The 26,561-nt window shown below is 52.7% G+C and overlaps 7 protein-coding genes across 7 annotated transcripts; 1 reads left to right on the forward strand and 6 right to left on the reverse strand.

Annotated features, from left to right (window-relative positions):
• Window position 1: 1 nt before the first annotated feature.
• On the reverse strand, window positions 2-1,018 carry J4E78_006793 (uncharacterized protein; the record flags this gene model as incomplete). Its single annotated transcript, XM_049367403.1, has 1 exon — window positions 2-1,018. The coding sequence occupies one exon, from the start codon at window positions 1,016-1,018 to the stop codon at window positions 2-4; it is 1,017 nt and encodes a 338-aa protein (XP_049221150.1).
• Window positions 1,019-1,869: 851 nt separating this feature from the next.
• Window positions 1,870-2,511, reverse strand: J4E78_006794 (uncharacterized protein; the record flags this gene model as incomplete). The annotated part of the gene is made up of 1 exon (XM_049367404.1): window positions 1,870-2,511. One exon carries the CDS (start codon window positions 2,509-2,511, stop codon window positions 1,870-1,872), a length of 642 nt encoding a protein of 213 aa, XP_049221151.1.
• Window positions 2,512-3,335: 824 nt separating this feature from the next.
• On the reverse strand, window positions 3,336-6,110 carry J4E78_006795 (uncharacterized protein; the record flags this gene model as incomplete). Its single annotated transcript, XM_049367405.1, has 1 exon — window positions 3,336-6,110. The coding sequence occupies one exon, from the start codon at window positions 6,108-6,110 to the stop codon at window positions 3,336-3,338; it is 2,775 nt and encodes a 924-aa protein (XP_049221152.1).
• Window positions 6,111-8,230: 2,120 nt separating this feature from the next.
• J4E78_006796 (uncharacterized protein) lies at window positions 8,231-9,614 on the forward strand (the record flags this gene model as incomplete). Its single annotated transcript, XM_049367406.1, has 3 exons — window positions 8,231-8,248; window positions 8,298-9,172; window positions 9,221-9,614. 3 exons carry the CDS (start codon window positions 8,231-8,233, stop codon window positions 9,612-9,614), a joined length of 1,287 nt encoding a protein of 428 aa, XP_049221153.1.
• A 2,640-nt stretch (window positions 9,615-12,254) lies between these two features.
• On the reverse strand, window positions 12,255-14,885 carry J4E78_006797 (uncharacterized protein; the record flags this gene model as incomplete). The annotated part of the gene is made up of 4 exons (XM_049367407.1): window positions 12,255-13,011; window positions 13,058-13,493; window positions 13,613-14,655; window positions 14,881-14,885. The coding sequence occupies 4 exons, from the start codon at window positions 14,883-14,885 to the stop codon at window positions 12,255-12,257; spliced, it is 2,241 nt and encodes a 746-aa protein (XP_049221154.1).
• Window positions 14,886-17,936: 3,051 nt separating this feature from the next.
• J4E78_006798 (uncharacterized protein) lies at window positions 17,937-19,676 on the reverse strand (the record flags this gene model as incomplete). The annotated part of the gene is made up of 3 exons (XM_049367408.1): window positions 17,937-18,942; window positions 18,994-19,337; window positions 19,392-19,676. The coding sequence occupies 3 exons, from the start codon at window positions 19,674-19,676 to the stop codon at window positions 17,937-17,939; spliced, it is 1,635 nt and encodes a 544-aa protein (XP_049221155.1).
• Window positions 19,677-20,939: 1,263 nt separating this feature from the next.
• J4E78_006799 (uncharacterized protein) lies at window positions 20,940-22,434 on the reverse strand (the record flags this gene model as incomplete). The annotated part of the gene is made up of 4 exons (XM_049367409.1): window positions 20,940-21,662; window positions 21,722-22,004; window positions 22,054-22,258; window positions 22,311-22,434. The coding sequence occupies 4 exons, from the start codon at window positions 22,432-22,434 to the stop codon at window positions 20,940-20,942; spliced, it is 1,335 nt and encodes a 444-aa protein (XP_049221156.1).
• Window positions 22,435-26,561: the final 4,127 nt, after the last annotated feature.

The following is a 26,561-nucleotide window of genomic DNA, read 5'->3' on the forward strand; positions in this document are numbered from 1 at the left end:
TCTATGTGATCAAGTCAGTGCTGGTCATGCACACTGCATCCATCTTACTAACATGAAGCCACTTCTGCACACCCTCTAAACAGCCTTTCGTTGTAAAGTCCAGCGTGTCCTCAGTAAAGCTCGCGCATCGACCCGATACTGTCTTGTAATCTTCAAGCTTCAGCCGTAGTCTCCAGCCCTTGCTCTTGAGCTTTTGCAGTATTGGCAGCAGGGTATTAAGTAGATAATTCCTATGTCTCACATCGTATTCTACAGCGACTGTGAGGATGCGACTCTTGCTATTCATCGGCATCAACGTGGTGAGGAAATCAAGGCGCCGCTTCAGCACCATTTTGGGAGTTTTGTGCAGCATCAAAAGCTCGGTGATTGGTGGCGAAGCTCTTGTATACGGTGTGTCGAAGCCGAATTTATACCCTGCCTCCTCCATCTTTGTGAAGTGGCGCTCGTTGATATCAAGCGAGATTTTTGAGACTAGCTTGTTTAGATCAAGCTGTAGTCCGGACGTGTCTGAAGCGAGAAACAGGGCTATGTTCTCTTCTTCACTCGGAAGTTCAAATGTGAATTGCGTCGTGCGATAGAAGCGCGCAACGAACTCCAGGTAAATCTCTGGGCCTAGGCCCTTGTGATGAGCGAGCTCAAAGCGTTTTCCGTCATCCGCATTTTCAAAAAATATACTGCCAGCTTCGGCTTTTCTGACTACGACGTGACTTGGCATGATTTCTTCGTATATGATGTCGCGAAGCTCTTGTGGAAGCATGTCGCTCAATTCCATGCTCAGGCCAATGTAGGCAATGCTTGAAGACGCATGCGGCATTGTGCTTGTGTCTTGCTCGCGCTGCCTGATCTGCGGAGTTTCTGCCTTACTAGCCTCTTTCTTGATGACTTCTGGCTTGCTAGTGCCGAAACGTGCGTCCAGAGTAGTCCAAAACATCTTTTCTCGATGCGACTTTTCCTGCAACTCAGCGCTTCGCAGCTCAGTGATCTTGCACTGCATGTCCAGATCTTTAATGCTGGCCATGATGTCGGAAATGTCGAGATGGAATTACAGTTGCAGTTTGTAGTTGTTTTCTTGCGTCTTAGTCAAGCGAATGTAGATATTTGTAGTTCGCGGATGTGTTTTGGTACTAGCGTCAAGTTCTTTAATACTGTCTGATGTTGAAGTTGTCTAAGTTGAAAAGCCAGGAATGCAGCCATTATATACGATTCCATCCTCTGACTCAGATCGGAACGCACGGGGAATAGCTAAAGTATGTGTCATGTCTTGCTGCGCATGTGACTCGGACCTGAGCGCCGATGCGATACCCTGGTAAAGTCCGTTCTATCCACTGCCCCCGGTGGTATTGCGCTGACGCAGAGCGAACAACGATCCAATCAAGCCATCCCAAATATGTCGCATCGGCACTGGAGATAGCGAAAGTATGCGTCATGTCTTGCTGCACACTTACCATTACATCATGGGAAGTAGAGACTTTCTAAGCCATATACTCGTCTGGCTCCGAGAACTTTTGATGGGATATGACACAGATTGTTCTGCTTTGCTGCATACACACTGTTGTAAGATGACAAATGGATAGTCTCTGACTCGACGTTGACGTCTACCTGGAAAGTATTCTGTGAAAAAGGCGGGTGGTGCGCCGACCAACCACAGTGACTGTACTTCTAACGACACCAAATTTTCACGTAAAAGGGCTGTGTTCGCAGGACGTGCATCGCGATCACATGGTACTGCAATGACCCATACCATGACCCACAGACGACGTCCGCATCATATGACGGAAACGGGGATTGCGACTTGAAGTCACGGGATATATTCGGCTCATACCAGCGCATCGCGCCCCGCCACGTCTTAGCCCACAGTCCTCTCCCCACCTAATACTCCCTCTTCACATGCCACAACTCCCACGGCGCCTCCCACGCCAACAAAATCCCAATCGCCTCTTTGTACTCCTCGCTCTTGACCGCCTCCTCAAAGTACTGCATACCCTCCCACCCCCTCGCCACAAAAAAGCACTTCGTCTTCTCCTTCTTCACATCCTTGTGTTCCAGCTCCTCCATCACCCATCCATACGTCAACCCTCCACTCCCCTTCAAAGCCTTCGCACACATGTCGTTGAACTTGTTGAAGTCCTTCTCAATCTTATTCCTGAACGACTCGTTGATCTTGCTGGCTGGGAAGTAGATCTGCACGAATTCGACTAGGGGAGAGGACATGGGGCCGTTGTTGTCGAAGGCGGATTGACCGTCTTTGAAAGTGACGTGGAACATCTTGTTGGGGTTTCCGAGGGTCTTGATGACGGTCTCGCGGTACGTGTTTGCTTCCGCTGAGGACTCGGCTTTGGGGTCGTGCCATTCCGATGTCAGTTGTAGATTGCGCTTATCCTGGGTTTGGGTGCCTAGGACGTAGTTTTCGGGGGCTTTGGCGCCTTTGAGGGCCTTGACGGCGGCATGGGCTGCTGCGTCGGCTTCCGAAGCGGAGGGTGCGCGGAAGTGGATTATTTGTGTTACTGTCATGTTGAGCGGTTGCGGAGTAAATTGGAAACGCTGTCAGGTGAGTTGCTCGTGATGTAAATGTATATGTTCACGATACTTTAGTATGGAGTCGTTGCGCGTGAGGTCGGACGTGTAGCCCGCGAGCTTTGTAATCTGGAGCTAGCAACCACCGACACCGATGTTTGGCTTCGCCGTTACGTGGCATGAACCAGGTTTCAGGCGTGCGTTCAGCCACAGCGTGCCGCAAAGTACACGTTAAGGCGCCGTGTGGGTACGTGTTTGGCATGTTACTGGATGTCAATAGCCCTAGAAATGCAAGCATGCGGGGTAGCAATGAGCCTCGGCACCCCAACACTCACGCTGTGTTGCGGCATGACAGGACTCAAATCTGGAGACATATTGTGCAAAGGTGTACGCTCATATCACACGAGTAGCGGTCACAATCTCCTACGAGAGTCAGAGGTATGCAAGCGACAGCGATGACGATCTGGGACACGGGTGCCAAGAAGCGCTATTCCACATACGGTAGCGCACCCTGGTGACATCATCATATCCGGGAAGAGCGGCATTGTTTGGAAGGCCCAGCCCACGAGCGGCGAGGATAGTAATACATTATACGAAAATCGTGTGTCTAATCTTATTCGTAGCTTCGCAGAAGCTGCCTCTATATATGTAAAAATAGCAACCCCAACTCCTGCAAATGCTAGACTCGCTTGCTTGTAAAACACGACAACAAAAGAAATGCGTTTTGATGTGCTGAAGGAACTACAGTGGATAACATGTTGAAGATAGAAAAAGATGAGGAGCGATGTGCGTAAGAACGCCGGTGATATGAGCAGCTTCTCCTAGAAGCTGAACAGCCCCGACCTCCTCTTGCCCAATGGGTAAACGATAAGCGCAGCAAGGAACAAGCCTACTGTGATACCAATAGCGATCTGGATGACAGAGAAACCGACATCTAGAGCGATGGAGTTGATGCTTGTGCTGCCGCCAACGTCGGCGCTGCTAATTGTGGTAGCGTTGCCAGTTTGGTTGCGCACGATCTGGTCGGCCGAAGTCAGACCCGATACGAGGGAGCCTTGAACACTGAGTCCAGATGGGACTTGGACGAAGATAGCAGGCAACATGGCGGCCGCGGCAAGACCGTAGCCAATCTTGCGAGTGTGAGGTGTGAAGTCGCTGACTGAGCTAGCTCGTGATGTGTGGCCGCTGCTGGTGTGGGTTGGGTCATAAGCCGATCGCTCGACCTTTTGTGTGCGGAGAGTGAGCGGTCCGTGGTTCTTCTTCTGCCACATCTTTCGCACCTTCACGAAGTGTGGTCGCAGCTTGTTCTCCCAGGTGTCATGACCCCAGTTCTCGATGTGACGACCGAAGCGAGCATGGGCGTTGGCGGCGATACCGATAGCCAGTGCTCCGAGCGTGTTGCTGACTTGCGCGTTGCTCTTGAAGTACTTAGAGCTGTGGAAGTTGACGACCCAGCCGATGAAAGCGATGACAGTCATGGAAGGCATCTGCTTGTACTTGGCTTGGTTGACGATTTGCAGGCAGATGGCGAATCCAGGAACAAAGAGATAATAGAAGTTGGTCGACATGGGTTCGTGGCATGTGGTGCGCGAGGTGGCATTGTGGTCCATCATGCCATATAGTACAGTGCCGATGGTGATACCAAAACCAAGGAAGAGGGAGTAGATGATAGCGTAGACCATGCGCACAGATCCAGCGACGATGTGCTTGCTTTGGAGCTCCAGCGATGCGCAAAGCACCATGAAACCGGGTAGGATGAGGGCAATACTAGACTGAGCCATGGCACTGAAGCAGAAGATCTCTTTCCCGTCATGTCGGATGGACCCAAGGGCGCGCGCCGCAAAGCTGGTGATAACCGATGCTCCAATCTCGAAGACGTTGCTGATAAGATCGTTTCCGGGTGCAACGACGAGTTGGAGCCATCCGATGAGGCAACCCAAGAGGAAGCAGAAGGGTAAGTCGACAAACCGAGCCTGGAACGCGAAGGGCCCTACAGTCGCGGATGCCAAACCGTACATCGGTACGCGAAGCCATTTGTTGAACTTGTCTTTGCGCCCCATGATAGCGTCAAGTCGAGGTGTGGCTTCTTCGACGCCAATCCTGTCGTGTACCACGTCCTTGTAGATCTCATGGACGTCGTGCAGTTTACCGAGATCGACACCCTGACTAGTCCTAACGAGCTTGACCTCACTAGTGTGAACTGAGGAGTCATCGAAGGCGACGATCATGCAACCTGGCATGTACAAGAACTGTGCTTCGATCTCCAAGACACGAGCCGACATGTTCAGGTACTCTTCCAGTCGATGAGTGGGGGCTCCGTACATCATGAGCGCTTTGCACAGCTTGCGGAGATAGTTCTGACGCGCGAGTGTACCAGCGAGATGAATCTTGATCTTGATCTCCTCTTCCTTCCTCTTGTTCTTCTTGAACGGGAGTATGGACTCGTCCGACTTGGATCGCTTTCCCATTCCAGGGCGCGCCGCGGTCTTTTTGTATTGTTGATCATACTCCTGACCCAGTTCTTGTTGTGCAGGCGCCGCAAAGCTGTGCGCTGACGATCCGACCAAGTGCGAGATGGAAGTTGCGGACTGGTTGTTGGAGTGACTCCGGAACCAAGGACGTCCTCCACGCGGGGTGGAGTATCCGGAAGCGGGTGGTGAGGGGTTGGGTGAGTTCGCAGCAGTCGAAGCTCCGCTGAACGTGCTGGTGCTGAGGGTTCGATGATGGATGGGTTTGCGTGATGACGAAGATGACGAAGGTGGCGCCGCGTTACTAGACATCTTCATTAGGGTACCCAATACTCCTGTCCGGTACTTGGTAGGACGAACGACGTGTTCGTCCTCAACCTCCATAGCATCAGGTGTCACCTGGCCTGACCGTAATGGGGCTTCGGTATGGTAAAGATCCTCGGCGCTCAGTGCGGGCTGTCCATTAGCCGCGCGTATGGTGTGCTGACGAAGGAGCATGGATGCTCGCTTCATGAACTGCGGGTCTTCATCATCGTCGTCAGTGGTTTCGCCGACTGATTCGTACTGCTTGGACAGGTTCTGGAGTTCAACTGGTGGAGAAGCCAGCTCCTTGGAGTTTCGCCGGGATACTGGAGCAGAGTAAGTGCCCACTGACTTCGACAATCTTGCCGCACGTCGTTGAGCAGCGAGTCCAGATCTCTCCTTGAGCTCTTGGTGCACTGAAGGCGTCGCTGCCGCATTCTGGTCGTCGAATGGATTTGGTTGGTCGTTGAGGTAGAACTCCGGGGGCGGAGTCCGAGGGCCTGGCTTCCGAATGGCTGGTCGGGGTTTCTGTACATCCTTTGGAGCAGTGATAGGTTCCTGGATAACCTCTTCTGGTAGATGTTCGTTCCCAAGAGCTAAGCGTAGCGAGGCACGGATCTTCTGGAGATCATCATGTGATACATCATTCCGCACGAGAGGGGTGTTTTGCCCGGCAGAGCCGGTGTCGTCAGGTGACTGTGTTGCTCGTACAGCGGGGTGTTCTGCTTGCCAACCAACACGTTTCCTGCCGGGAGTGGTAGACATCTGGTCCTCGAGTTCGAAAGTGGCCTGACGAGAGGGACCGGCGTCTTGAGAGGGATTCATGATGATATTGTGTTGTTTGGGCACTATCGTGGGCTAGTTGGGCGCTTCAGGAGTAGCCAGTGCGCTCGCAATAATGACCAATGCGCCGGATTCCGCGACTCGGTGCATACAACGTTCGCGTGGTGAGTGCTGACTGTGCGCTAATCAGGCGGCGGTACTCAATAGGCGAGTTGATATCCGGTCCCGTTCATGCGCCTGCAGGTGGATCTATCGAGTATCGTGAGTTCCAAGGTACAAACAGGGTATGACTGGTTGTTGTGGCCTGTGTGTGGATGATGCCTAGAAATCGAATAATAATATCGTAATGAGAGGTAATCAGGTACGAATGGAATGTTGATTTGAGTCAACGGTTGGGATCGCGATGGAAGGCGAGTACTCCTAATGTTGCGTGGGATTGATAAGAGCCTCTAGTGCAATGGTGTGTGTCGCGTAGTCCCGAACGGGTCTGTAAGGGTTCTCAAACTCTGTAGTGGCGTGCCGACCCAATTTTCCTAGTCGAAACACAGCGGCCAGAAGGTTCGGTGTCGGGTTCGTCAGCTCGACAGCGTGAGGGTGGAGCGGAAAGTGCAGGGGACATGGAACGTCGGGAGCGCCAAAATCGCGACAGGCACCAGAAATCGTAGCCCAAACTTCCAGAACCTTGATCGCTGCAGCGGTTGTGGCTGCACCGGCGTTAAATATATTTTAGGGAACCCGCGAAGGCCGATGCAAAAGAGCCGCAAGCGTGCCGAAGATATCAGAGTATAAAGACGCCTGCATTCGCCGGACGCGCAGAGTTTTTAGGGAGCCGTCAGGAGTCGGCGTACGACGACTTTGAAGCAACATGTTAGCAGCAGGATTGCACAATGTTTGATGAAGCTCTTGGACTGACGACAGTGGACAAAGCGCGGACACCGCTACAGCCAAGATTTGCAGTCACCCATACCCAGGACGGATGTCGGCGCAGCAAGAAAAGTGGACATCGTGGTGCCAAAGCTTGGGACATTCTGGTTGAGGGAAACCGAGATAAGGAGACAGTGGGTATAACTGGGTCGTCCAAGCCTCTCAGCGCGCGTCGGCCCAATCGTCGCAAACCTAGGGGCATCGTGGGAATGAGCTTGGAGTGCTATGATAGCATGGGTGGAGCAATGGCTCCTAGGCGATGATCGAGAATTAACCAGCGCCTAGGTTCATCACACGGTTGAGTCATGGCAGCGGAGGCGCACTGAAAAGGAATGCGTTGAACACGATAGCGATGGATAGATTACCTAGGTCGTCGCATGGTGTTGGATTTGGGTGTGGTCGCGTTGGTGGCGAACGAGCGCAAACTTGCGGCTCAAATTCTCTGAAAGGCCGGTAAAGCTTATTTCGCGAGCCCGGGAGTCCCTGCGCATCTCACGGTCCCAACAACAATGCGCCGCGAGAGAAGTCGGAGCGCATGTCTCGGTGTCGCTCGCATCGTCACATGCTAGGGCGTTTGGGTGTGACGGACACGACGATACGCCATGATCATGACGTCGCGCGCGGGTGGTGCGTTCTAATTCTGTTAGGATCTCACCACCTGCCACCACTACGACTATCTCCACTCTCCACAAGGTTCGCGACCTCCAGGTGTCGATAGCGTGGGCCACGTCGTCCCAACACTTCTTTTGTGTATCGCAATGTCTTCGTCACCATCTTCGTAAGACGCACTCGCTATAGCAACGGTTGCTTGTCTACTGCCGGGCTCAGGCGCGCGCCATTGTTGTGATCATCAGGGGAGACGCGTGCTCTTCCTTACGTCATACCTAGGTACCTCGCGATCCACCAGCCCTGCAGGAAGCATTGTTGCGGCTCCAAGACCCTTTGCTCCACTATCACGGCTATCATTACTCAGCGCATCACGTGCACGAGTGCCGGTCCGGGCGGTCCCACGATGTCCCGGTGCCGATTACCTACCATGGATGTGGGGCAGTCGACTCGTTCCCCGCACCTGCCAGCTGCAGCTCAGCCGACACTCTGCGAGATGGCATGGAGAAGTTTGGAGGCGGGGATGTGACAGCCCCACCATAATGGACATGTCATCTGAGTTTCTTAAAGGATGACATGTGGTTGAGATATACTTCTTCATCATCTGTATGCAGTAGACCAAATCTGTCACAATGCCGAAGATTAATCACGTATGTTCCTCCGTGATGGCTTGCATATGCATGTCGCTAACACCAATAGGTCGTCATCGTAGGAGCTGGCCCTTCTGGGCTCTTGCTTGGAATTCTTCTAGCGAAGAACCTCAGCATCAAAGTTACCATCCTCGATGCGGACACCAAGATCAACGACAACCCGCGGGCTGCTCACTATGCGCCTTCAGCGGTCTACGACTTCCATCGCGCAGGCATCATAGACGATGTACGTGCCGTCGGGCTGCACCCTAGAGGTGTATGCTGGCGCTTGCAGGATGGAACCCTTCTAGGTGGCATGGGCCGCGAGCCAGAAGACTCAAAATACGCAATGGTCGTGCTACCGCTCGATCAATTAGGCCCCCTACTTGTGAAGCATTTTGAAAGCTACCCGAACACCGAGATCAAGTGGGGCCACAAATTGACCGGTGTGGAGCAAGACGACAACAGCGCGACCGCGGTCGTCGAGACAAGTAATGGCGAGAAGAAGAAGATTACAGGCGATTATCTAGTTGGTGCTGATGGCGCATCGAGTGGTGTGCGCACAGCATTGTTCGGAAAGGAATATCCCGGAGAGACGTTGAAGGCGCAGATTGTCGCTACCAATGTCTACCTACCATTCGACGAACGCTTCGACTGGTGGGATTCAAACTTCATCGTCCATCCCACGGATTGGTACATGGCCGCAAAGATCACCAACGACGGTCTCTGGCGAGTGACATACGGCGACTCTGAAGGCCTCTCGAAAGAAGAGCTCGTAAAACGCCAACCCCTCCGCTACGAGCAAATCCTGCCCGGACACCCCAAGCCGAACGAGTACAAACTCAAGAGCATGAGCCCCTACAAGCTCCAACAAAGATGCGCGCCCAGCTTCCGCGTAGGCCGAATTATACTAGTCGCCGACGCAGCGCATCTGTGCAATCCATTGTAAGTATACCAGTTTATGATGAGCGGACTCTACTAACACAACGTCAGCGGCGGCATGGGTCTCACAGGCGGTTTCGCCGACGTCGGCTCTCTCTACGACTGCTTCACCGGCATCCACCTCGACGAACTCGACGACTCCATCCTCGACAAGTACTCTGAAATCCGCATCAAGATCTGGCGCGAAATGATCGACCCCATGTCGCGCGAAAATTTCCACCGCCTCTGGGACCCCGAGCACGAGGAGAAGAGGAAGGAGTTCTTCAAGATGTGCGAGAGGGCGAGTGATGATCCCGTATGGGGCAAGAGTGTTGCAGAGACGATACATCAGGTTCGACATGATTTCACGCAGTACTTTAAGAGTAAGCAGAAGGGGAGTGGGAAGGCTATGGGGGAGCTGGCCACGGCGAATGGGGTGATGGCGGAGAATAGCGCGGCGGCGTAGTCGTGGGAGGAACGAGACGTTTTCGGGATATAGACTTTAGTAGGCATGTTGCGGAACAACGTGCAATCATGATATTGCAAGTACCATTACGAAACAGCACATATAGAAAGCTGACTAAAGCTCCTATAACAAGTGATCAGACCGGAAGTAGATCAAGAAGACGTGAACATCGAACGGCTGTCGCCACCATACGCTTATTCCACGCAACACCCCACCGCAGCCTACAAGCCCTCCTCGAACACCCTCCGTGACCCCGCTATACCCTCCAAACAAGTACAAATCGCGTCCTTCCGGCCAGACTCACCACACTTCCCACAAGCCGCCCTCCACTGCGCCTCCACAACATCTTCCGGAAACTCATGCAAGATCGAGAAACGCACATTATGCGCAAACGGTACATGACTCTTAGAAATCGGCAACGTGTGCATGTGGCACCCGCCCACCGCTCCAGGCCAATCAGGGAATTTTTCGTGGCGCAGCAGACTCCACATGCGGGTTTCCTTGATGTAGTGTTCCGGGTCGACGACATTCCTCATGAAGCAGTGGGCGCAGTCCATGTTGAAGCGGAGAATAATGGAGATGTTGTCATGGAGGGAGAATTTCCAGGTATACCAGGCGAGAATTTCGCGAGTTCGGTCTATGCTTACTATGCCTGATCTTCTGACTCTGTCCGTAGACATGTGAACGGTCATTTTACGCAGGCGATTGCGGTTGATTAGACTGCACTCGTCGTAGAAGTCCTTGAATATCCTCTCATAATCCTTGTCGAGCCAGCGACTATTTCCTTGCGGTATTAAAGAGAAGGAAATGTCATTCAAGCTTAACAAAAGTCCGCGTGTTTCAGCGCGTGTCTGATGACAGACTAAGCGAAGAGGGTTGCAATCACCGGGTTTGAAAATGGTGCCGTCGTAGTCCTCGGCAGGTCGCTCACTGTACTGGAAAGGCTGAAGACTCGGCGACCATCGGAAATGCCCGGGGCCATGTCGGGTGGGTTCTGAAGTAGCAACTAGGCCATCCTCATATGTCAAGGCGTACGTGTGGATGATGTCTCGTATTTCCCGAGGTAGTTTAAGATAGTGGCATATGCCGCTGGGTTCTGGGGTATCGGCTGGGTGGCTTCGGAATCGCAGAGGCTGCTCGTGTCTTGAAGTCATAGTTGTGGTGTGCGTTGGTTGGGTGGATAGTTGAGACTGGTGGAGTAGTCTTGTGTGGTTGTAGAAATACAGCGGTGGAGCAGAGCCCCATTTGTATGCTCGGCGACCTGGCTTTAGCTTTCACGCACCGAGATTATGATCTTTGACGGTTTGGCGGTCATTCACAGTAGCGGTGATTTTGGGAGTGGCGACAGTCAAGGCTCCTACGCTTCTTGGTCGACCGATTACTCCTCTCGAGAGATAAGAACCCTTCTCAACCCTTTGGTCTTACCAGCGCGCATCCTCTACCTCCGACTTTTCACCATCACCATGGGCGGTTACGTCTCCTCATTGTCATCGCTAGCAAGGAATTCGCCCTCGCCAGAACCACCGGGCCCTTCACCGCTTCTTGATCTACCATTAGAGCTGCGCACCATGATATATGAATACGCTCTCTACTACGAAGATGGGCTGTCATTGATACCTTCGACACGATGTTTCACACCCATAACACTCCGCCCAAGCAACGCCGCTGATGGCCGCATCACGAACCCCCTCGAACTCACATGTCACCAAGTCCGCGCAGAGACGCAAAAACTCCCTTTGAAACTCAACATAGTCCACGTCGACGACAACGCTCAGCGACTACTAATGTATCACCGAATACTGTGTCGCTTCTTCAGGGGTCTGGACTATGACGTGTATCGCCTCGGACACATTCGAAGACTGTCCATTCAGGTTCCATACCACAGCGAGTTGGACGGTATGCCATCGGTCAGGATTTACTGGCCGTGCCAAGATAGGTTTCAGCGTTCCCTGAATGCATGGGTGGCATATAGCAGAAGCCATCCGTTGTGTGAGGTTCAATGGGCGTACGACCTACGACCAAGTGAGGCGCATCGGCAAGGGTTGGCGTTGATGTGGATGGTAGCTGTGGAAATCGTCATTACTGGCGAATCCCTTCTTACGCTATCTGAAAGAGAAAAAGCGTTTTGGATACCAAGCGCTCAAACCTTCTTGGAAGATTGTCGAGATGAACACACCGGTGCAGTCGCGCTACCGACCAACTTTCGAATACTTATCAATGCGCCGTTTCTCGAGGACCATGTCTTGGCGAGATTACGGCAACAAGGGGAAATAAGTTCGTTGACTGATCTCCAAGTTCGGGGCATGGTGGAACAAGTCACAATAGTCTATGAGCAGGGAGTTCGGGGACGCGAAACAGCAGCGGTGCGCGAAGCAAAAGACTGATGACCATTCGGTAAGGAGCTCTAGTAACGCGATCAATATCTTGGTAGAAGGTGGCATGGTCGCAAAGGGCCCGGAGTGGATAGTCGATAGATACAGATGAGAAAGGCGCTGCGCTCGGATAGAATTAGCGTTAACATGAGCGCTATATCATTAGCTTGACCGTTCTTTGTCTGCTTTAATGTAGATTGATCGTTGTGATGTTCCTGCTGCTATTAGAGCTGCGACGGCGTAGAGAGATTCGCGTTACTCATACACTTCATGCGTACAACCGCCCCGGGATAGGCATCTCAACCGGGAAGCTCGTAAAACAGCAATGGCCGATCGGCTCCTCCCCATCCTTGCCCGCTTTCCCATGTGTAACAGCACCCCACTGTACTGGTAAAAGACTGGCGTTGACATCTTCCAGTGGCGCATGACACGCCGCGCTAATAGCAGCAGAACAGCTACTAGCCAGAGGTATACCAGCTGGATACCAGAACCTGCTGATGATGAGACCGCCAGCTGCGATGGTGAAACCAACGACCGTAGTCAGGATGATCGCGACGGGGGAATAGCCACATGTTGAGACTTCGCTAGCGGCTTTGCGCGTGTGCATGTCTGTGATGGAGATTTGTACTTTGAATATGCTTTGTGACGCGAGCCAGTGGAAGAGACCTGACATGATTGTCATGGGAATAGCGTAGCGGAAGGGTACGTTGAGCCAGTACGAGTCGCGTTGGAAGCCAGTGGGCGATGTGACGCGGAGTGATTTCCGTGTTTTGACGTAGCTTGCCCACTCCGCTGCGACGAACATGTTTGTGTAGAGAGCATTTAGCGCGATATACAAGTATGAGAGGACTAGTTGAGGTGCATTCGCCAAAAGCACGCCCGGAATCAGTGATGTGCTGAAGTCCAGGAGATTGTTGCCGTTGACTGTTGCAAACCCTGTCTTCCACAATTTTACAGGGTCTTTGGGCATGCCTTCCAAGGAAAGTGCTATGCAGAGTCCACCGAGCCCAGCAATGATGGTGTATCTGCAGAGGTGAGTGGATGACCGTGAAGGGCTTGCACACAACTTACGCAGAGTACGTCTGCCACCATCGCATGGTGCTCGGAGCTCTAGCCCACCTCCTTCTTCTCATCTTGAATCTCGCGGGCTCAGTGTCGAGTGCCAATTTCGGAATGCTAGCGTATTCGTTCCAGTTCCATCGGAGACCGACGTCTCGTTTGGTGTGTAGGCAACGACCGTAGGTTTCGAGATCCGGATCTTCGAGAAATGCCGCGATCGCATCTCCAATGGTTACAAGCGCGCCATGATCCCAGTACAGAAAAAGCAACAGTATCATACAAACCGCTTTGACAAGGTTGGCCACGATAACTGCTGTGGCGATGGTAAAACTGAATTGCAGCTTGCAAAACTCTTCGACTTGTTCGATAGTGCAGTAGGCCACGGGGACTTCGAATGGCTGCCACGCTGATCGATTGCTTGGAATCGCGGTCTCATCGTTAGGGTCGCCTGTGTCAAGTCTAGTCAATACACCATCTTCGCAAGTGGCGAATACTGGGCTTACTCACACTTTTCTGGAGGATGAGGAAGACAGCGCCACCCGTTGGACGGATAAATAGATGGCGTACTTATGAACGGGAGATGTTGGTTTGGAGCTTCGGTAAAATATGTATCGTTCTTGCGGTCCTCTTCTATCGTCTCTGGTGTTCTAGGAATCCATTCGAAAAAGCCGTTCCGATAACGTCGACCGACCCAGGCAGTAGCGTTCCGCAGAACCGTTGGGCTTGCTTGGATCAAGTACAAATTCCCAACTGCTGAGACATACTGGGTACCGTATGTTTCAAGACATTCAGATGTGCTGACGTTCCTGTATTTGGGCATCGAGCTGCCATTCCTCAACGCGACCGCATCAGAGGGGTCGAATCTATATTGGCCCCTAATTGTTGAGGAGATCACTTCTGTTGCATTCGTGCTGATATCCAGAAAGCCCGAGGTGTCGTAAACGTCTTGCGTAGACATCACCCAGTCAGGCGTCGTCGGTACGACAGCATACTCATTTGCCTGCAGGTTTGTGAAGACAACGGAGTTGAACAACAAATGTAACGGTACAGACGAGAGAAACAACAAAATCCACAACACAGAGCGATCCCTTCCAACATGCCATAGGTTGCGGAGGTTAGGAACGCCGATGTGCAGCCAGTTTCGCCGTGCGTGCGCACGCCCCAGCTCTTCTCGATTCGGCGCGGCAAGGATTTGTTGGCAGTAGTTCGAGCTGCACAGCAATAAGGTACTGAGTATGTTCACGACTAAGTGGACGTAGACGTTCACTTCTCTAACAGTAGAGCAGCTGCCTTGAAATAATGTCCCGACGCCATTCGCATGCTCGTAATCGGGGTTCTTCCAGACCCAGATCGTAACCGCGAGATTCATGCTGAACACCAATATAGCGCAGGTAGCCGATGCGAGCGCGCCCATGCGCCATCCCGTAAAGAAGCGCCTTTTAGCAGGCGGGGGATAGAGAGGCTCCGGCGTTCTTGCCAGCAGGAGAAAGTCGTCATCGTGGTATGCTTTGTCGTTGACCAGCTCGTAGGTAGGAGGCTTCGACTTTGATATATCCGATTCGCCTTCGATTGTAGAGTTCTCGTACTGCTTGGCATCCGTGGATGCGGCCCTATTGCCATCTTGTCAGCCTGTACTACTCGTTGTCACACAAAGTGGACTCGTACCTTGGGGACCTTCCTGCCCTGCGTGCATATCCGGTCGGATCTTCTTGACCTTGCAGCTGCTTGTACATGCTGTCTAAGCGCCGTACGACCGTCGCGTGTAGCCCCAGAGGCGAAGGGTCTCAGAAAGCATGGGGAGTGCGGCATCTTGTTGGGGGCCGACACAGCCTCACTGCATCTTGATTCTCAACTCAACGGTGACGTTCCAAGGCTTGAGCTGGCGTTTGGATACCATTGTTGGTGGCGCGAGTTGCATATGCATGTAGCGTTGTGAGCTTGGCGTCACAATACATGACCACATCTGCAGGTGGCTGAAGGCTTTTGAGACGCGTTTGACGCGTGGTCGTGCAGCGAATGCGCGAACATTACGCGTGAGTAACCTCTCATGGCGAGGGCGTTGAAATCGACAAGCGTGCACGGCAAACGTTCTGTCGTAGTGGTACTCTTTCCATCGATTGCGCATGCATAGCGACTTCGATTTGTGATGGTGATGGTGGCTGAAGCAGGAAGCGTGCAGCGAGAGTGCGGCGTAGCTTTGAGACATGTGACGTCATGCCCAGACGGGCTCGCGCACCATGCTAAGAACGGCTACGCACTCCGTCGCTATCGCGAAGAAACTCCCGAAAGTTATTAATAGCTAAACGCCTAGGCAAGAGGGCAGCGATATAAGAGGAGCAGATGTAAAGCCTATGTGGCGTGTGTGGGAAGCAGCTGGCTGGAAGGCAGTAAGCCACATGGCTCAGCATGGGCGCCTGGGCGTTGGCCCCGAACCTTCACTTCGTTCGCTCAGCCTGGTTGTCAGCATGGCCATACTCACAAAGCTGAACACTTATTACAGCATCACATGGAGCCATACGTCTACAAGAGCTTCGCTAGCGGTACCGGCTCGCCTACAGAGATACGAGTGCTCCACCTCCTACCAGGCACCAAGGAAGACGATATACTCTGCAGTCTACGTCACATAGCGATCAACCAGAGTGTTTCATACGAAGCACTCTCATATACATGGGGTTTGCCAGACCGATGCTATCGGGTGGAGTGCGACGGCTCCTTTCTTCGCGTTACCAGCAACCTCCGGGAAGCCCTCCGAGTCATGCGCTATCCAGATAAGAAACGCATACTTTGGATTGACCAGCTTTGTATCAACCAAGAAGATATCCAAGAGCGCAACAGTCAGGTGACGATCATGCACCTTGTGTACAAGCATGCGACGAGGACGGTTGTCTTTCTAGGCTCAGCGGAGGGACCAGAGCAGCCCGCGACAGCTTTGAGTACTTGGAAGCTCTTTTGTGAACTACTGAAAGCTTCCGATTCCAATGTCAGCGATACCATGAGAGAATTCCAGGTCCTATTCGCTCATCCATGGTTTCGAAGAGTTTGGATCTTGCAAGAGATCAATATGTCCAACACGTCAAAGATCATTGTGTACTACAAGGGGAACAATATGTCATGGGACAAGCTGTCCTGGACTGTCAGCTGGTTTGGTGCTTACTCTCCCGGGCAGAAGTTCAGCTTCTTCCAGTTGCCCCTTTCCGTTCGCCAACATGAATTGATTGTAACAACTTGGACAGCTATGGACGTCTCAGGCATCTCGTCTGTTTCATGTCTGGATCGGTATGGGGGATATGGGATGCTGGCAAGTATCTACAAGTGGTTGTGCACTCTTTTCTTCTTGTGGTTGGAGCCACGGCTAACCGAGGTTCTTCAAGACAGCCGCTTCTGTCTGGCTACTGATCCTCGTGACACAGTGTTCTCATTACTGAACTTGCTGGATACAAGTACTGCGCAAGCTGAATTCGCGTGGCTGTTAGACGTCAACTATACCCTGCCTGCAGACGAAGTCTACTTAAGAGCAGCGCGCTACAGCATCGAGACCGAACGTTCCTTGGAAATCCTTTGCTACAAAGACGCAACGCCAAACATACTCGGTCTGCCTTCTTGGGTACCTGACTGGACTGCTCAAAGACTTTTTCCCATACAGCGTATATCGAATCCTATACACTACAGATCCCAGTTTCACGATAACATATGGCCTGACAAATCGTGGATGCCGCCACTTCGAAGAACTAGTAATCAGTGTCCAGTAGCGTCGTTCAGTGCAGATGGAAGAACGATCACACTGCAAGGGTACAAGCTAGACACGATTGAAACGATCAGCTCCGTCTGGGATGCCACACTACACTTGCCTGATACCACCCGCTTCGAGGAGTGGGCTGATCTATACACTGGCGGATCGGCTTCAGAGATCACTGCTTTACCATTTCGTCATGAACAATGGCCCAGAGGTGTACGCGTAGATCCACATACGATCGGCGATTTCTGGATACGAGTCGGACGTCACCCGCGATTGAAATCGACAGACGTTCTTATGCCATTCTCAACGAATCATCGCGCGCAAGAGAGATGGCAACGTAGCCCGTACCATCGTCACCGTCGAAGTCGGTCATTCCTCTTCTCTAGACAGGGAAATATGGCATTGCTATGGTTCAATGACTGGCTCGCAACGACACTTCCATACGCATCAATTGGTAGATGCATCGCAGTCACGCAGACCGGATACTTCTTACTTGTACCACCGGACACAGAGCAGGGCGATGCGGTGTACTTTCTTGAAGGTGGCGGAAGTGTTGGATACGTGCTTAGATCGAAAGATAGTGGGCCTGCTCTTGAGTTTATCGGAGCTGCGTATGTGCATGGCTTCTATGGTATCCGGAACTGTTGGCAGGGCCTGGAACAAGAGACTGTGGTGCTGAAGTGACAAGTCTGATGATACGCTTCATGCCATCATACGACTAGCGAACCGACATTCAGACTCAAAGTAGGACTGTTATCACTGACATCTTCATTGGGCCAACTGCTGCCAAACGATGCATTGTCACGTGGATTTTGGCATGGGGTTTCCTGGACGTGATGCAGGTTCATAAGAAAGAAAGATCAGATCTCGGATTTCCTAAGTAAATTAAAGCAGCACAGCATTTCTGCAGATCCATGTGAATATTCCGAGCATACAAAACTGGCACGCTGGCGGTCGTTAAGCTCATACGTCACGTGAACAGATCAAACTATCTTATGTCTGTGACTCCGTATCGATGAATATACTGATAGACTCCGGAAAAGAGACCCTTCCACAGTCGTTCCGTTAAAGCCTATCTACTCAAAGCAAGCCATTAAGGAACCACATTATTATGCGTAATTACATTCATCCATTCACATGGCAACCACGACCTATCTAAACCACGTTCCTCTTAACCCTACTAACAGCACTAGCACTCGGCGTGCTAGTCGGCGGCAACGGAACAAACTCCTCCGTATGCGTACTCTCCGCCGTCCCATTCGTACTATAATCATCCGTAACAACCTGACTCCCATCTGCAATAACAACATGATCCAACACCCTCTTAAAATGCTCAAGACTAGCCACAGGCTGGTAATACGGCACCTCGTGACCCGCCTCATAGATCCTAGTAAACGAGAAGTTACCAAACTCGCGCACCTCACCATACTCCACGCCATCAACAAGGAAAGGCGTGTATCCCGCAGCGCGGAAAGCTTCAGAGTCTGTGTAGTTGACAGCGAGGGAGACGGCTTCGCCGCCGAACCAGTTGCAGATGTAGTCTGCGTCGCCGTAGAGGAGGGCGACGCGGACGCCGTAGCTGAGGATCTCCTCGAGGTCTTCGAGGAAGTTGGGGAAGACGAAGTCGCCGGTGGTGGAGAAGCCGTAGGACACGTTGGGTGCGTTGGTGCTCGTGTAGTTGATGTTTACGCCGATGGCTTCTTGCGTGGAGGCCATGTTGAGGAAGTCTTCGAAGTAGTCCGGGGGTGTGGGGTCGTCGTAGGGGTGGCGGATGTCGTAGACGCCGCGGCCGCCGAAGGCGTAGTAGGGCTCTTCGACGAGGGACCGGCAGAGGTTGGTGGCTTGCGCGCAGGTGAGGTAGCCGGCTTCGGTGGTGCGGTCGGATTGCTTGCAGTATTCGATTTGGTCGTGGCAGCCTTCGGGCATGTAGTACGCGTTCTTCATGAAGGTGTAGACGGTGTCGTTGACGGCTTTGATGCCGTAGGTGTTGTTGACGGCAAATTCGGGGTAGTAGGGCGCCTGGATCTGCTCGTCGATTATACCGTTGATGACACCGAGAGTGTCCATCTCGACTTCGACACCGGCACATGAGCCGTTCTTGATCTTCTGGTTCTGTTGGTAGAAGTAGTTGTAGAAGCCTGGGCCGTAGTGACCACCGTAACTGGGGACATTGTCAGCATTGCGATCATCTCTGGACAATCACATGACCTACCTCTCAGTCCAGAGGTTGAAGGTGAAGTTGGTGATATCGGGGTCGAGCTGCGGGCTCAGCTCCAAGAAAGCCTGGAGAATGTGCCATGCACCAATGGCTGCAGCATCGGTGGTGTTTGCAGTGTCTGGGTCGACAAGCGAGTAGCGGCCATCCTCATCTGTCTCGGTGGTTTCGTAGGAGAAGCCGACACCCACGGGCTGTGAAAGGTACAGCATGTTGCTGCGCTCATTCCACGAGTAAGGGTTTAGCTGTGTCTTCAAGTCCTCGGTAACGTTGCAAGGGCCATGTTCCTGGAACAGACCAATGAGAGAGTCACTTCCGGGTCCTCCGTTCAACCACAAGGTCTGACAATATGATTAGTATACATTGCAGTAACGCTTCACGAACACAGCACTTACCAATGGCTTCTCAGAAGGGTTCTCGCGAGCCTCAAAGAACCAGAAGAACATGTTCGTCGTCGGGTTGAGGCTGATGTAACCGGCATAGTCGTCGACACCCTCGGTGGTCTCGCACACGCCCGCCTTGCCAGGCTGCTTGTACGTGATCTTAGCACCAGCAGCAGAAGTAATAGTCGTGACGCCGGTAGGGTCAGCGGGCACTTGGCGTTCCTTGATGAACGGCGCGCGAGCATTGGCTAGCGAAGCAGCGGCCAGAACGGCGGCGAGTTGAGCGAAGCGCGCCATGGTGGGAAGCTTGTCAGGAAGAAGAGCAACCAAGACTTCAGCGAATGCTTGCCCAGCAAAGTAGTGTCTTCCACCTCTTTATATACACGGCCTTACTACGAAGCCAAGCGGCTTTGCGTGCACCGGCTCACCTAGCTACGCATGCTTCTCGCGTATTTCAGCGCTGGGTCAACGTCAGACTACATGGTCGTATGCTGCGAGCCGCGGGTTGGGGCACAGGAAAGTAGTCTAAATCAGGCAACTGCGGACGTTCTGTGCAATTATTGGCCGGATAACGTGTCTCTGTAGATCCTCCGGCTGTGTGCTGGGAGCAGTGTTCAGGAAGTTCGGCTAGGAAGTACCGGCACGTCCCTGGCGGGGGGTAGAGCGTGATTTGCTGTTTCACCTGCGCGACCATTAGGAATCATCGTGCCATCTTCTTGCGCTCTTTCCTTCAAGCTGCAACTTCACCTATGACGTTCGCACGCCCAATTCATCAAGTCCGTTGCTAAAATATCGCGTTGACGTTGAAGCCTCGTATCTACAAGCCCCAAAGCTTGCTGCAGCGCGCATAATGAGCTCCTTACCCAAAGAAGAAGCTCGCTATGCACAGCGGCGGAACAAGGCCCTTTGCCAAGGCTTGTCTTGCTTGTTACCGGGCGGGCAAAGCTTATCGACGTCATGATTTCGGCGTGATATTGGACGGGGGGCTGGCACTGAGTTTGATGAGCCGTTCGCTGTCGATGGTGTGTGGAGGTGGAGGGAGGGGACGAGGCCGGGACAATGCCCCGCCACATGCCGCAGCCCAGCCATGTGCTGACTCCGACCGAGCGGTAGGCCTTAATTGTGGCTTTGGCGACTGAGGCGATTACCTGGAACTGGAGGCTTTTTCCTGCATCAGGAAGTCAAATCGCATGGCTTGTTGCATTAGGAAATCGAGATGGCCAAGGCGTAGTTCAGATGGTTGCACAGACCACTAGCAAGTGGCTGGGTGGGGACAATCGCAAGTCAGCAAGTAGATCGCTCATAATACGGGCAACACGGCACGGTATCTCGGTGTCTTGTCGCATCAGGCTTCGAGCGGATGAGTATACAGGCGGGTACACGCGGCCATAACAGCAATTGTTCGCGTCTTCAGATTTATTAGCTTGGAGTGAGCAATGTTGTTGGTGGCATTTACTAATACTCTAATCTCCGGACATTGAGAGGTTTATGTATGAAACACACACACCGAGGTTGCTCCTACCCAGTGTACGACAGTCCATCCGGGTCTTCCGGGTTCAATCACGCGTTCACTCCAGCACTCGTTACACTCCTTCGCCTCGCCTCCTCCATATCACCACCGAAATACCTCGCAATCTCCACGTCCAATTCCCTACCCATCAGCTTAGGCATCTCTTTCGCTTGCTTGACCGGATTGATGCCCTCATGATGCGCGCTCGCAAAGATGACATCCAACTCTTCCAGACTGCGACCCTTGGGCTCAGGGAAGAAGAAGTAGACGCTGGGTATGAGGCAGGCATTGAAGACCGCGAACATCGTATAGGTGTTGTATTGCAGATTCGCGAACGCTGGAGGCGTGATCATGACGATGACGAAGTTGGAGATCCAGTTTGAGCAGGTAGAGAGTGCGTTTGCCTGGATGCGGATGCGGAGGTTGGTAATCTCGGCAGGGTAGAGCCAGGTCATTCCTAGCCAGCCGATCGCGAAAAAAGTGTTGAAGGCGAACATGAATACCACAGCCGTGATGCCATACTTTGGTTCTAGGACTGGGGCACCAAATTCGTTCTCGGTAGCTGTCGACACCATGCCGCTCATGATGGCCATGCTAGCCATCATGCCGAACGCACCGAATAGCATGAGTTTACGGCGGCCAGCTCGTTCGATCAAGGGGATCGCGACTAGTCCGGCGAAGAAGTATTCGGTACCGTTGCAGGCGGACAGGAGGCGGGACATATCTGGGCCGAATCCGAGTGAGTTCTCGAAGACGTAGGTTGCGTAGTAGGTCTGAGTGAAAGCAGGGTCAGTTTGTGGTTTACCACAGCGATATCTGAAGGTATACGTACGATAAGATTGATACCGCTGATCTGTTGGAAGAACTGCGATGCGACACCCAATAGCGTGCGCCGAAGGTTCTGACTGGGACCATTGTGCAGAAGCTCCTTCATCTTGAACGGGCCATCCCTACTTTGCGCTTCCAGTGCGTCTTTGATGTTCGTGAGCTCCGTGTCAACTTCTTCCGAGTCCGCAGATGTACCGGCGAGGCGAGCAAGTAGGTGTCGGGCTTCAGTGTAACGGCCACGCATTACGAGCCATCTTGGCGAGTCGGGCAGGAAGCAAAGACCGACCCTGAGACGATGTTAGCGGGATGCCATGGATGGGGAAGAGATATAAATACATGACGAGGATAGTGAAGAAAGACTGGAAGATGATGGGGAACCTCCAGCGTACGGAGCTATAGCTTTCACCCGATGGGAGGAAGTAGAATCCGTAAGTCACCCAGTACGATATCATAATACCTGCGACAATGACTGCTCCGGATGTGATGATCAAGCGTCCACGCTTCTCCGGTTTTGCGCATTCAGATTGCCAGGTCGGGATCGCTGGGAAGGCTGTTAGCAAGTGACGACGCGTGCGGGTCGATGTACTACTGACTCGCTGTGACCATGCCATTACCGATGCCACCGACCACACGACCGATTGACAGTAGGGCATAGCCATCAACTCCACCACCACGAGCACCTCCTGCGGCCACTTGAAGAACAGTTCCAACAATCATGATGAAGCTGCCCCAGAAGCTACTGCTTTTCCTTCCCCAGACCTCACCGTAGAACAGGATGAGAACAGCGCCGAGGAAACATCCGATCTGATACACCGCGACGCATGCGGATAAGATACTGGGGCTGCCTGTGCACATGCTCGGATCAGGAACAGTGTTGGTCGGTGCATCGAGCCAGCAGAGGTTGTTTTGACGTTCGCGAGGTGTCATAAGAGGAAAATGGCGTTGAAAATCTAGATGGTGGACAGTCAGTGTATGTCCGATATGCGATTTGTAAAACGCGATGCGTACCATCGAGAGTGAGAACGCCTGATAGGACTCCTTGGTCATAACCGAACATGAGAAATGCCAGACAAGAGCACCATGCTATGGCGGTGTTCAACGCTTTCCCTTGGAGGAGACCAGCACCGGGAACGTGCCATTCTGGTAGGTTACCGAGCTTGGAGAAGATACCCAATACGCCGGAAGGTTGCGATGCTCCTTTTTGTTGTTCGATGGCGTCTTGAGATGACGACGAGTTCCCATAGTTGATGTTATCGATGCGCGTGTCCGGGGAATGTTCCGAGCGCTTCTCGTCTATCTTTTCGGAACCCATTTTGAGATCGAGATGGTCGCAAAAAGCGTAGTCAACGAATAGTGCAAACATCTGCTGGTCAGCGTCGTCTTATACTTGTGCGCTTCCGCACACTCGGCTATCCTGCCGGTAGACAGACGCGTTTAGGTTGCAGCCAACTCCTCCGTGCGCCATCACCTGCAGCCCCAGAGTCTTAGCCATAGCATTTATGGGGTAATTTGTGGCTGGTACAAAGCCCATAGGCGACGTAGTCCAAGACCTTGTCAAGTCGGAACGACCTCTTCGGGCAACCCGTCCAGGTGCTGAGGCTTTTCCGATGCACTAAGTAGGGCCAAGAGGCCAGACAAGCAGCGGAGCGGAGCCTTGACCTTGGCGAGCATCCTCATCTCGGCGTTCGGGTCAGGAATACGGGAGAACCTGTGAACAGAGATGAGTATTGCCGTGTAGTCGGGGAGATAGAGCAAGAAAAATTGGAGTACGCGAGAGTGAGAAGTTGTTTGTTGTGTGGCAGACGTGCTGCTCAAGTCTGCTTTGAATCGTATATAACGCCGAACCATGCTGACTGTATAGTACATAGGCGTGCAAGCATGCGGCTTGCTTCATGCCTGTCGATGGCTCCAGATGGTAGTCCTTGCTGCCGGGGCTTCCATCTGTAGTGCGCGGCTTCCCTCTATTCATCCTGACTTCCATAAGAGCCCAGATCCAATGATCATCGTGGTCGTTCGATGTTATCCATTGCGCTCGCTCATTTCGTGGTGAAGAGTTTGTTCTATTTCTTGCCGCGTTTCGCTTCGAGGAAAAGTACTTGTTTCCGCACTGTCCGTTGTCAGCCATATTCCCGCATCTAGCCTGCCCCACGAAGACCCGCGGGTCCTTCAATTGCCCCAAGATTGCATCCAGTCTAGTATGATATCGTATATGAGGCAGGCGCCGGCCGATGATAGAGGGAGGAAGGTGCGAGGGTGTCGTACCGATGGGGTCGTATTTGAGCATGCTCAGCGGTTGATGCGCACGTGGTCTTTGCATTGTCCGGTAGTAGCCCGTCATGGCCATCGAGATCAGGCGTACCATAATGGTACGGGACTTTGCTGTGAGGCTCGTCGTCAGCGCATGTCCGCAGATGTGTGAGTCGTGGGAGGGCGCATTGCGGATCGGCGGGGGCGTTGTGTTGGCTTCTAAGGGCCTTCTACGGAAGTAAAGCAAGAGCGCATACCTTTCTTCGCCATTGCGACAGGCGGAGATGTGTGGTGCCGACGTCAACGGTGGTGATGTCGCTGCGTGACGATTTGCAGATGCGGATCTTGGCCCGGAGGTTCCGCGGCGCCAACGCCATCAGCCAATCAGCGTCGATTGAGGTCTTCGCACCACCTAGAGTTTAGCTGTGCCCGTCAAACCTCTTCGTTCCAACCCTCACGGCCAATATCTTGTTCGCGCCTCTCACCTTTGCGACCGTCTTGACTTGGTTTCGTCAAAAGCAGTGCTGCTCTTTCTTCGGCCCTTGGAGTCATGACTGACAGCAATTGCGCGAGTGCACGCCACACCTACCCCTCACGTCTTCTTCAGAACTCTTTCCTGTCTTCGCAATTCTTCCTGTTTTAGCTGTCATCTTGCATTCTTTTCATTGTTTCATTCTCCTGATATTCCTAGCCTCAAACTTCATGCGTGACACCGTTGCGCGGTTCTTCCTGCTCCACGTCTCCTTGACCGATTTCAACAATGACGTCGTGTGCAGCCCACCATCAACATGATTAGCGCACCTGATCCCATTCAAACTGACACACATGAGGTCAGGAACAATTTTCCATTGAGCTACCTAAAAATGTTGGAGCAGAGCAACCTGCAGACCCACGCGACATGCCGTTCCATGTAGCGGGCGAGCGGAACAGCTCTGCGTCCTTGCATATACGCAACCTGCCTTCGGAATCTGCGTAACGGGCGCAGCAAGTATACTTGATAACACCATCCTTAGATATCCGACTTTTCGATCTCTGGAAGACAGGGCATGCACTTTGGTTTCTTCTCGGCTCCAGTTTCGGGACACTACTATCGCCCTGAGGCAGTAGGTCCTTTTCTGTGGAGTCGTTATACTGGCTGGAGCGGCGTTCGAAGATCGCGTATGCCCTCGGAACACCAAGATCAACGTCGAGCCGATACCAACGATGAGCTCAGAAAGCACTCGCAAAAATGAGCCACAAGTTGACAGACCTGAATATCAGCAACTTTTCATTGTCGATAGCAAGACATCCATAGCCTGGGACGGATGCTCGATGAACCCTCATGTCGCTTGTCCATACTCAGCGCGCCGGTGTTGGCAGCAAAAAGAGCGTGGGAAAGCAAGGCGTGCAACAGGCCCGTGCTGCCGTCGCCTTGCGTGTTCGAATCGCTGACCTTATGCAAGGCAAAGTGAAGCCAAAAGATTCGCAAAAAAAAATGTTAGCGTCTCTTTGATTGAGCGTGTCATCCTTAGTGCAGGGGCCATGCTAATCTTCTCTGTATCGTTTCAAATGACCAAATGCCCGAAGGCGAAGAGAAGCTCGATTGTGGTGGTTATATACCCAAGGTCGAGCGGTGAGGGCGTTTGTTTGCGTCGAGCGGGTACCCGGGCTTGTGCGCAGCAACAAGGCAGCAGGCGGCGTGTGACATGCGCTAGCTGTCGGCAGGGAACAGGGAGGAAATCAGAAGAGCTCTGGGATGGTTGGTCAAGGTTGAGTCGATGTTAGCATGGCCTACAGTTGGAGTGTTGAGCTCACCTTTGGTGCGGCGCTTCTTGCGACCCCAGCCTCGCACCACGACGATGGAGCGTCAAAGCGGCGCCTGAAGCCAAGGCAATACCCTTGAAATGCTTGTCAGTCGGCTTCTGATGTTGTCGCATCGTTCGGAAGCTGCTTTGGCTATCTTGTCAGCTATGAACAAAATCCGCGGAGTTGAGGTTGACGATCAACCAACGATGACGCATTCCAGCAATCAGGTAGCCAAAAGAGGAAGAGGCAGACATCAAAGAAAGAGATGAGAAGGGACGGATGTAGCAGCTTGCTGATGATGCTTAAGCGTATCTGCGACAATGTTAGCTGTACGCGAATGGGAAGAGTAGGGCAGATGATGACACTCAACACTATGGCGTTGGGTGTATTGCGAAGAGTAAACAAGAGATTGTCGCATGAACAACCTGGAGAAGGCAGACCGCCCGCGGTTAGCATACTGCTGTCTTGAGAGAAACGAGGTACTTACCGTCGAATTCGACAAGAGCACATGCGCGTATGCGACACCAACCGGTTAGCATGATGCTGACTTGGGGGATCAGAGGTGCTCACTGTCACGCCGCTGGATACGAGTGAGGAAGCTGAAAGAGCACATTGCGCGCATACGACACCATGCGGTTAGGAGGATGTTGTCTTGGAGAAGAGGAGGTACTTACCTTCAAAGTAGTAGAAGTCGTCAAGACTGGAAGTCCGCGGCGGAGTCGAACAAGTTCAAAATACACGCATCGCATTAGCAAAGTCCATATATTCGGGCATTTGGTCGATTCGAACGACACTCACCGGATGCGTGGCGC

This window comes from Alternaria triticimaculans, assembly GCF_023758025.1.
Source record: "Alternaria triticimaculans strain BMP 0046 chromosome Unknown scaffold_9, whole genome shotgun sequence".
In the NCBI taxonomy this organism is placed as follows: domain Eukaryota; kingdom Fungi; phylum Ascomycota; class Dothideomycetes; order Pleosporales; family Pleosporaceae; genus Alternaria; species Alternaria triticimaculans.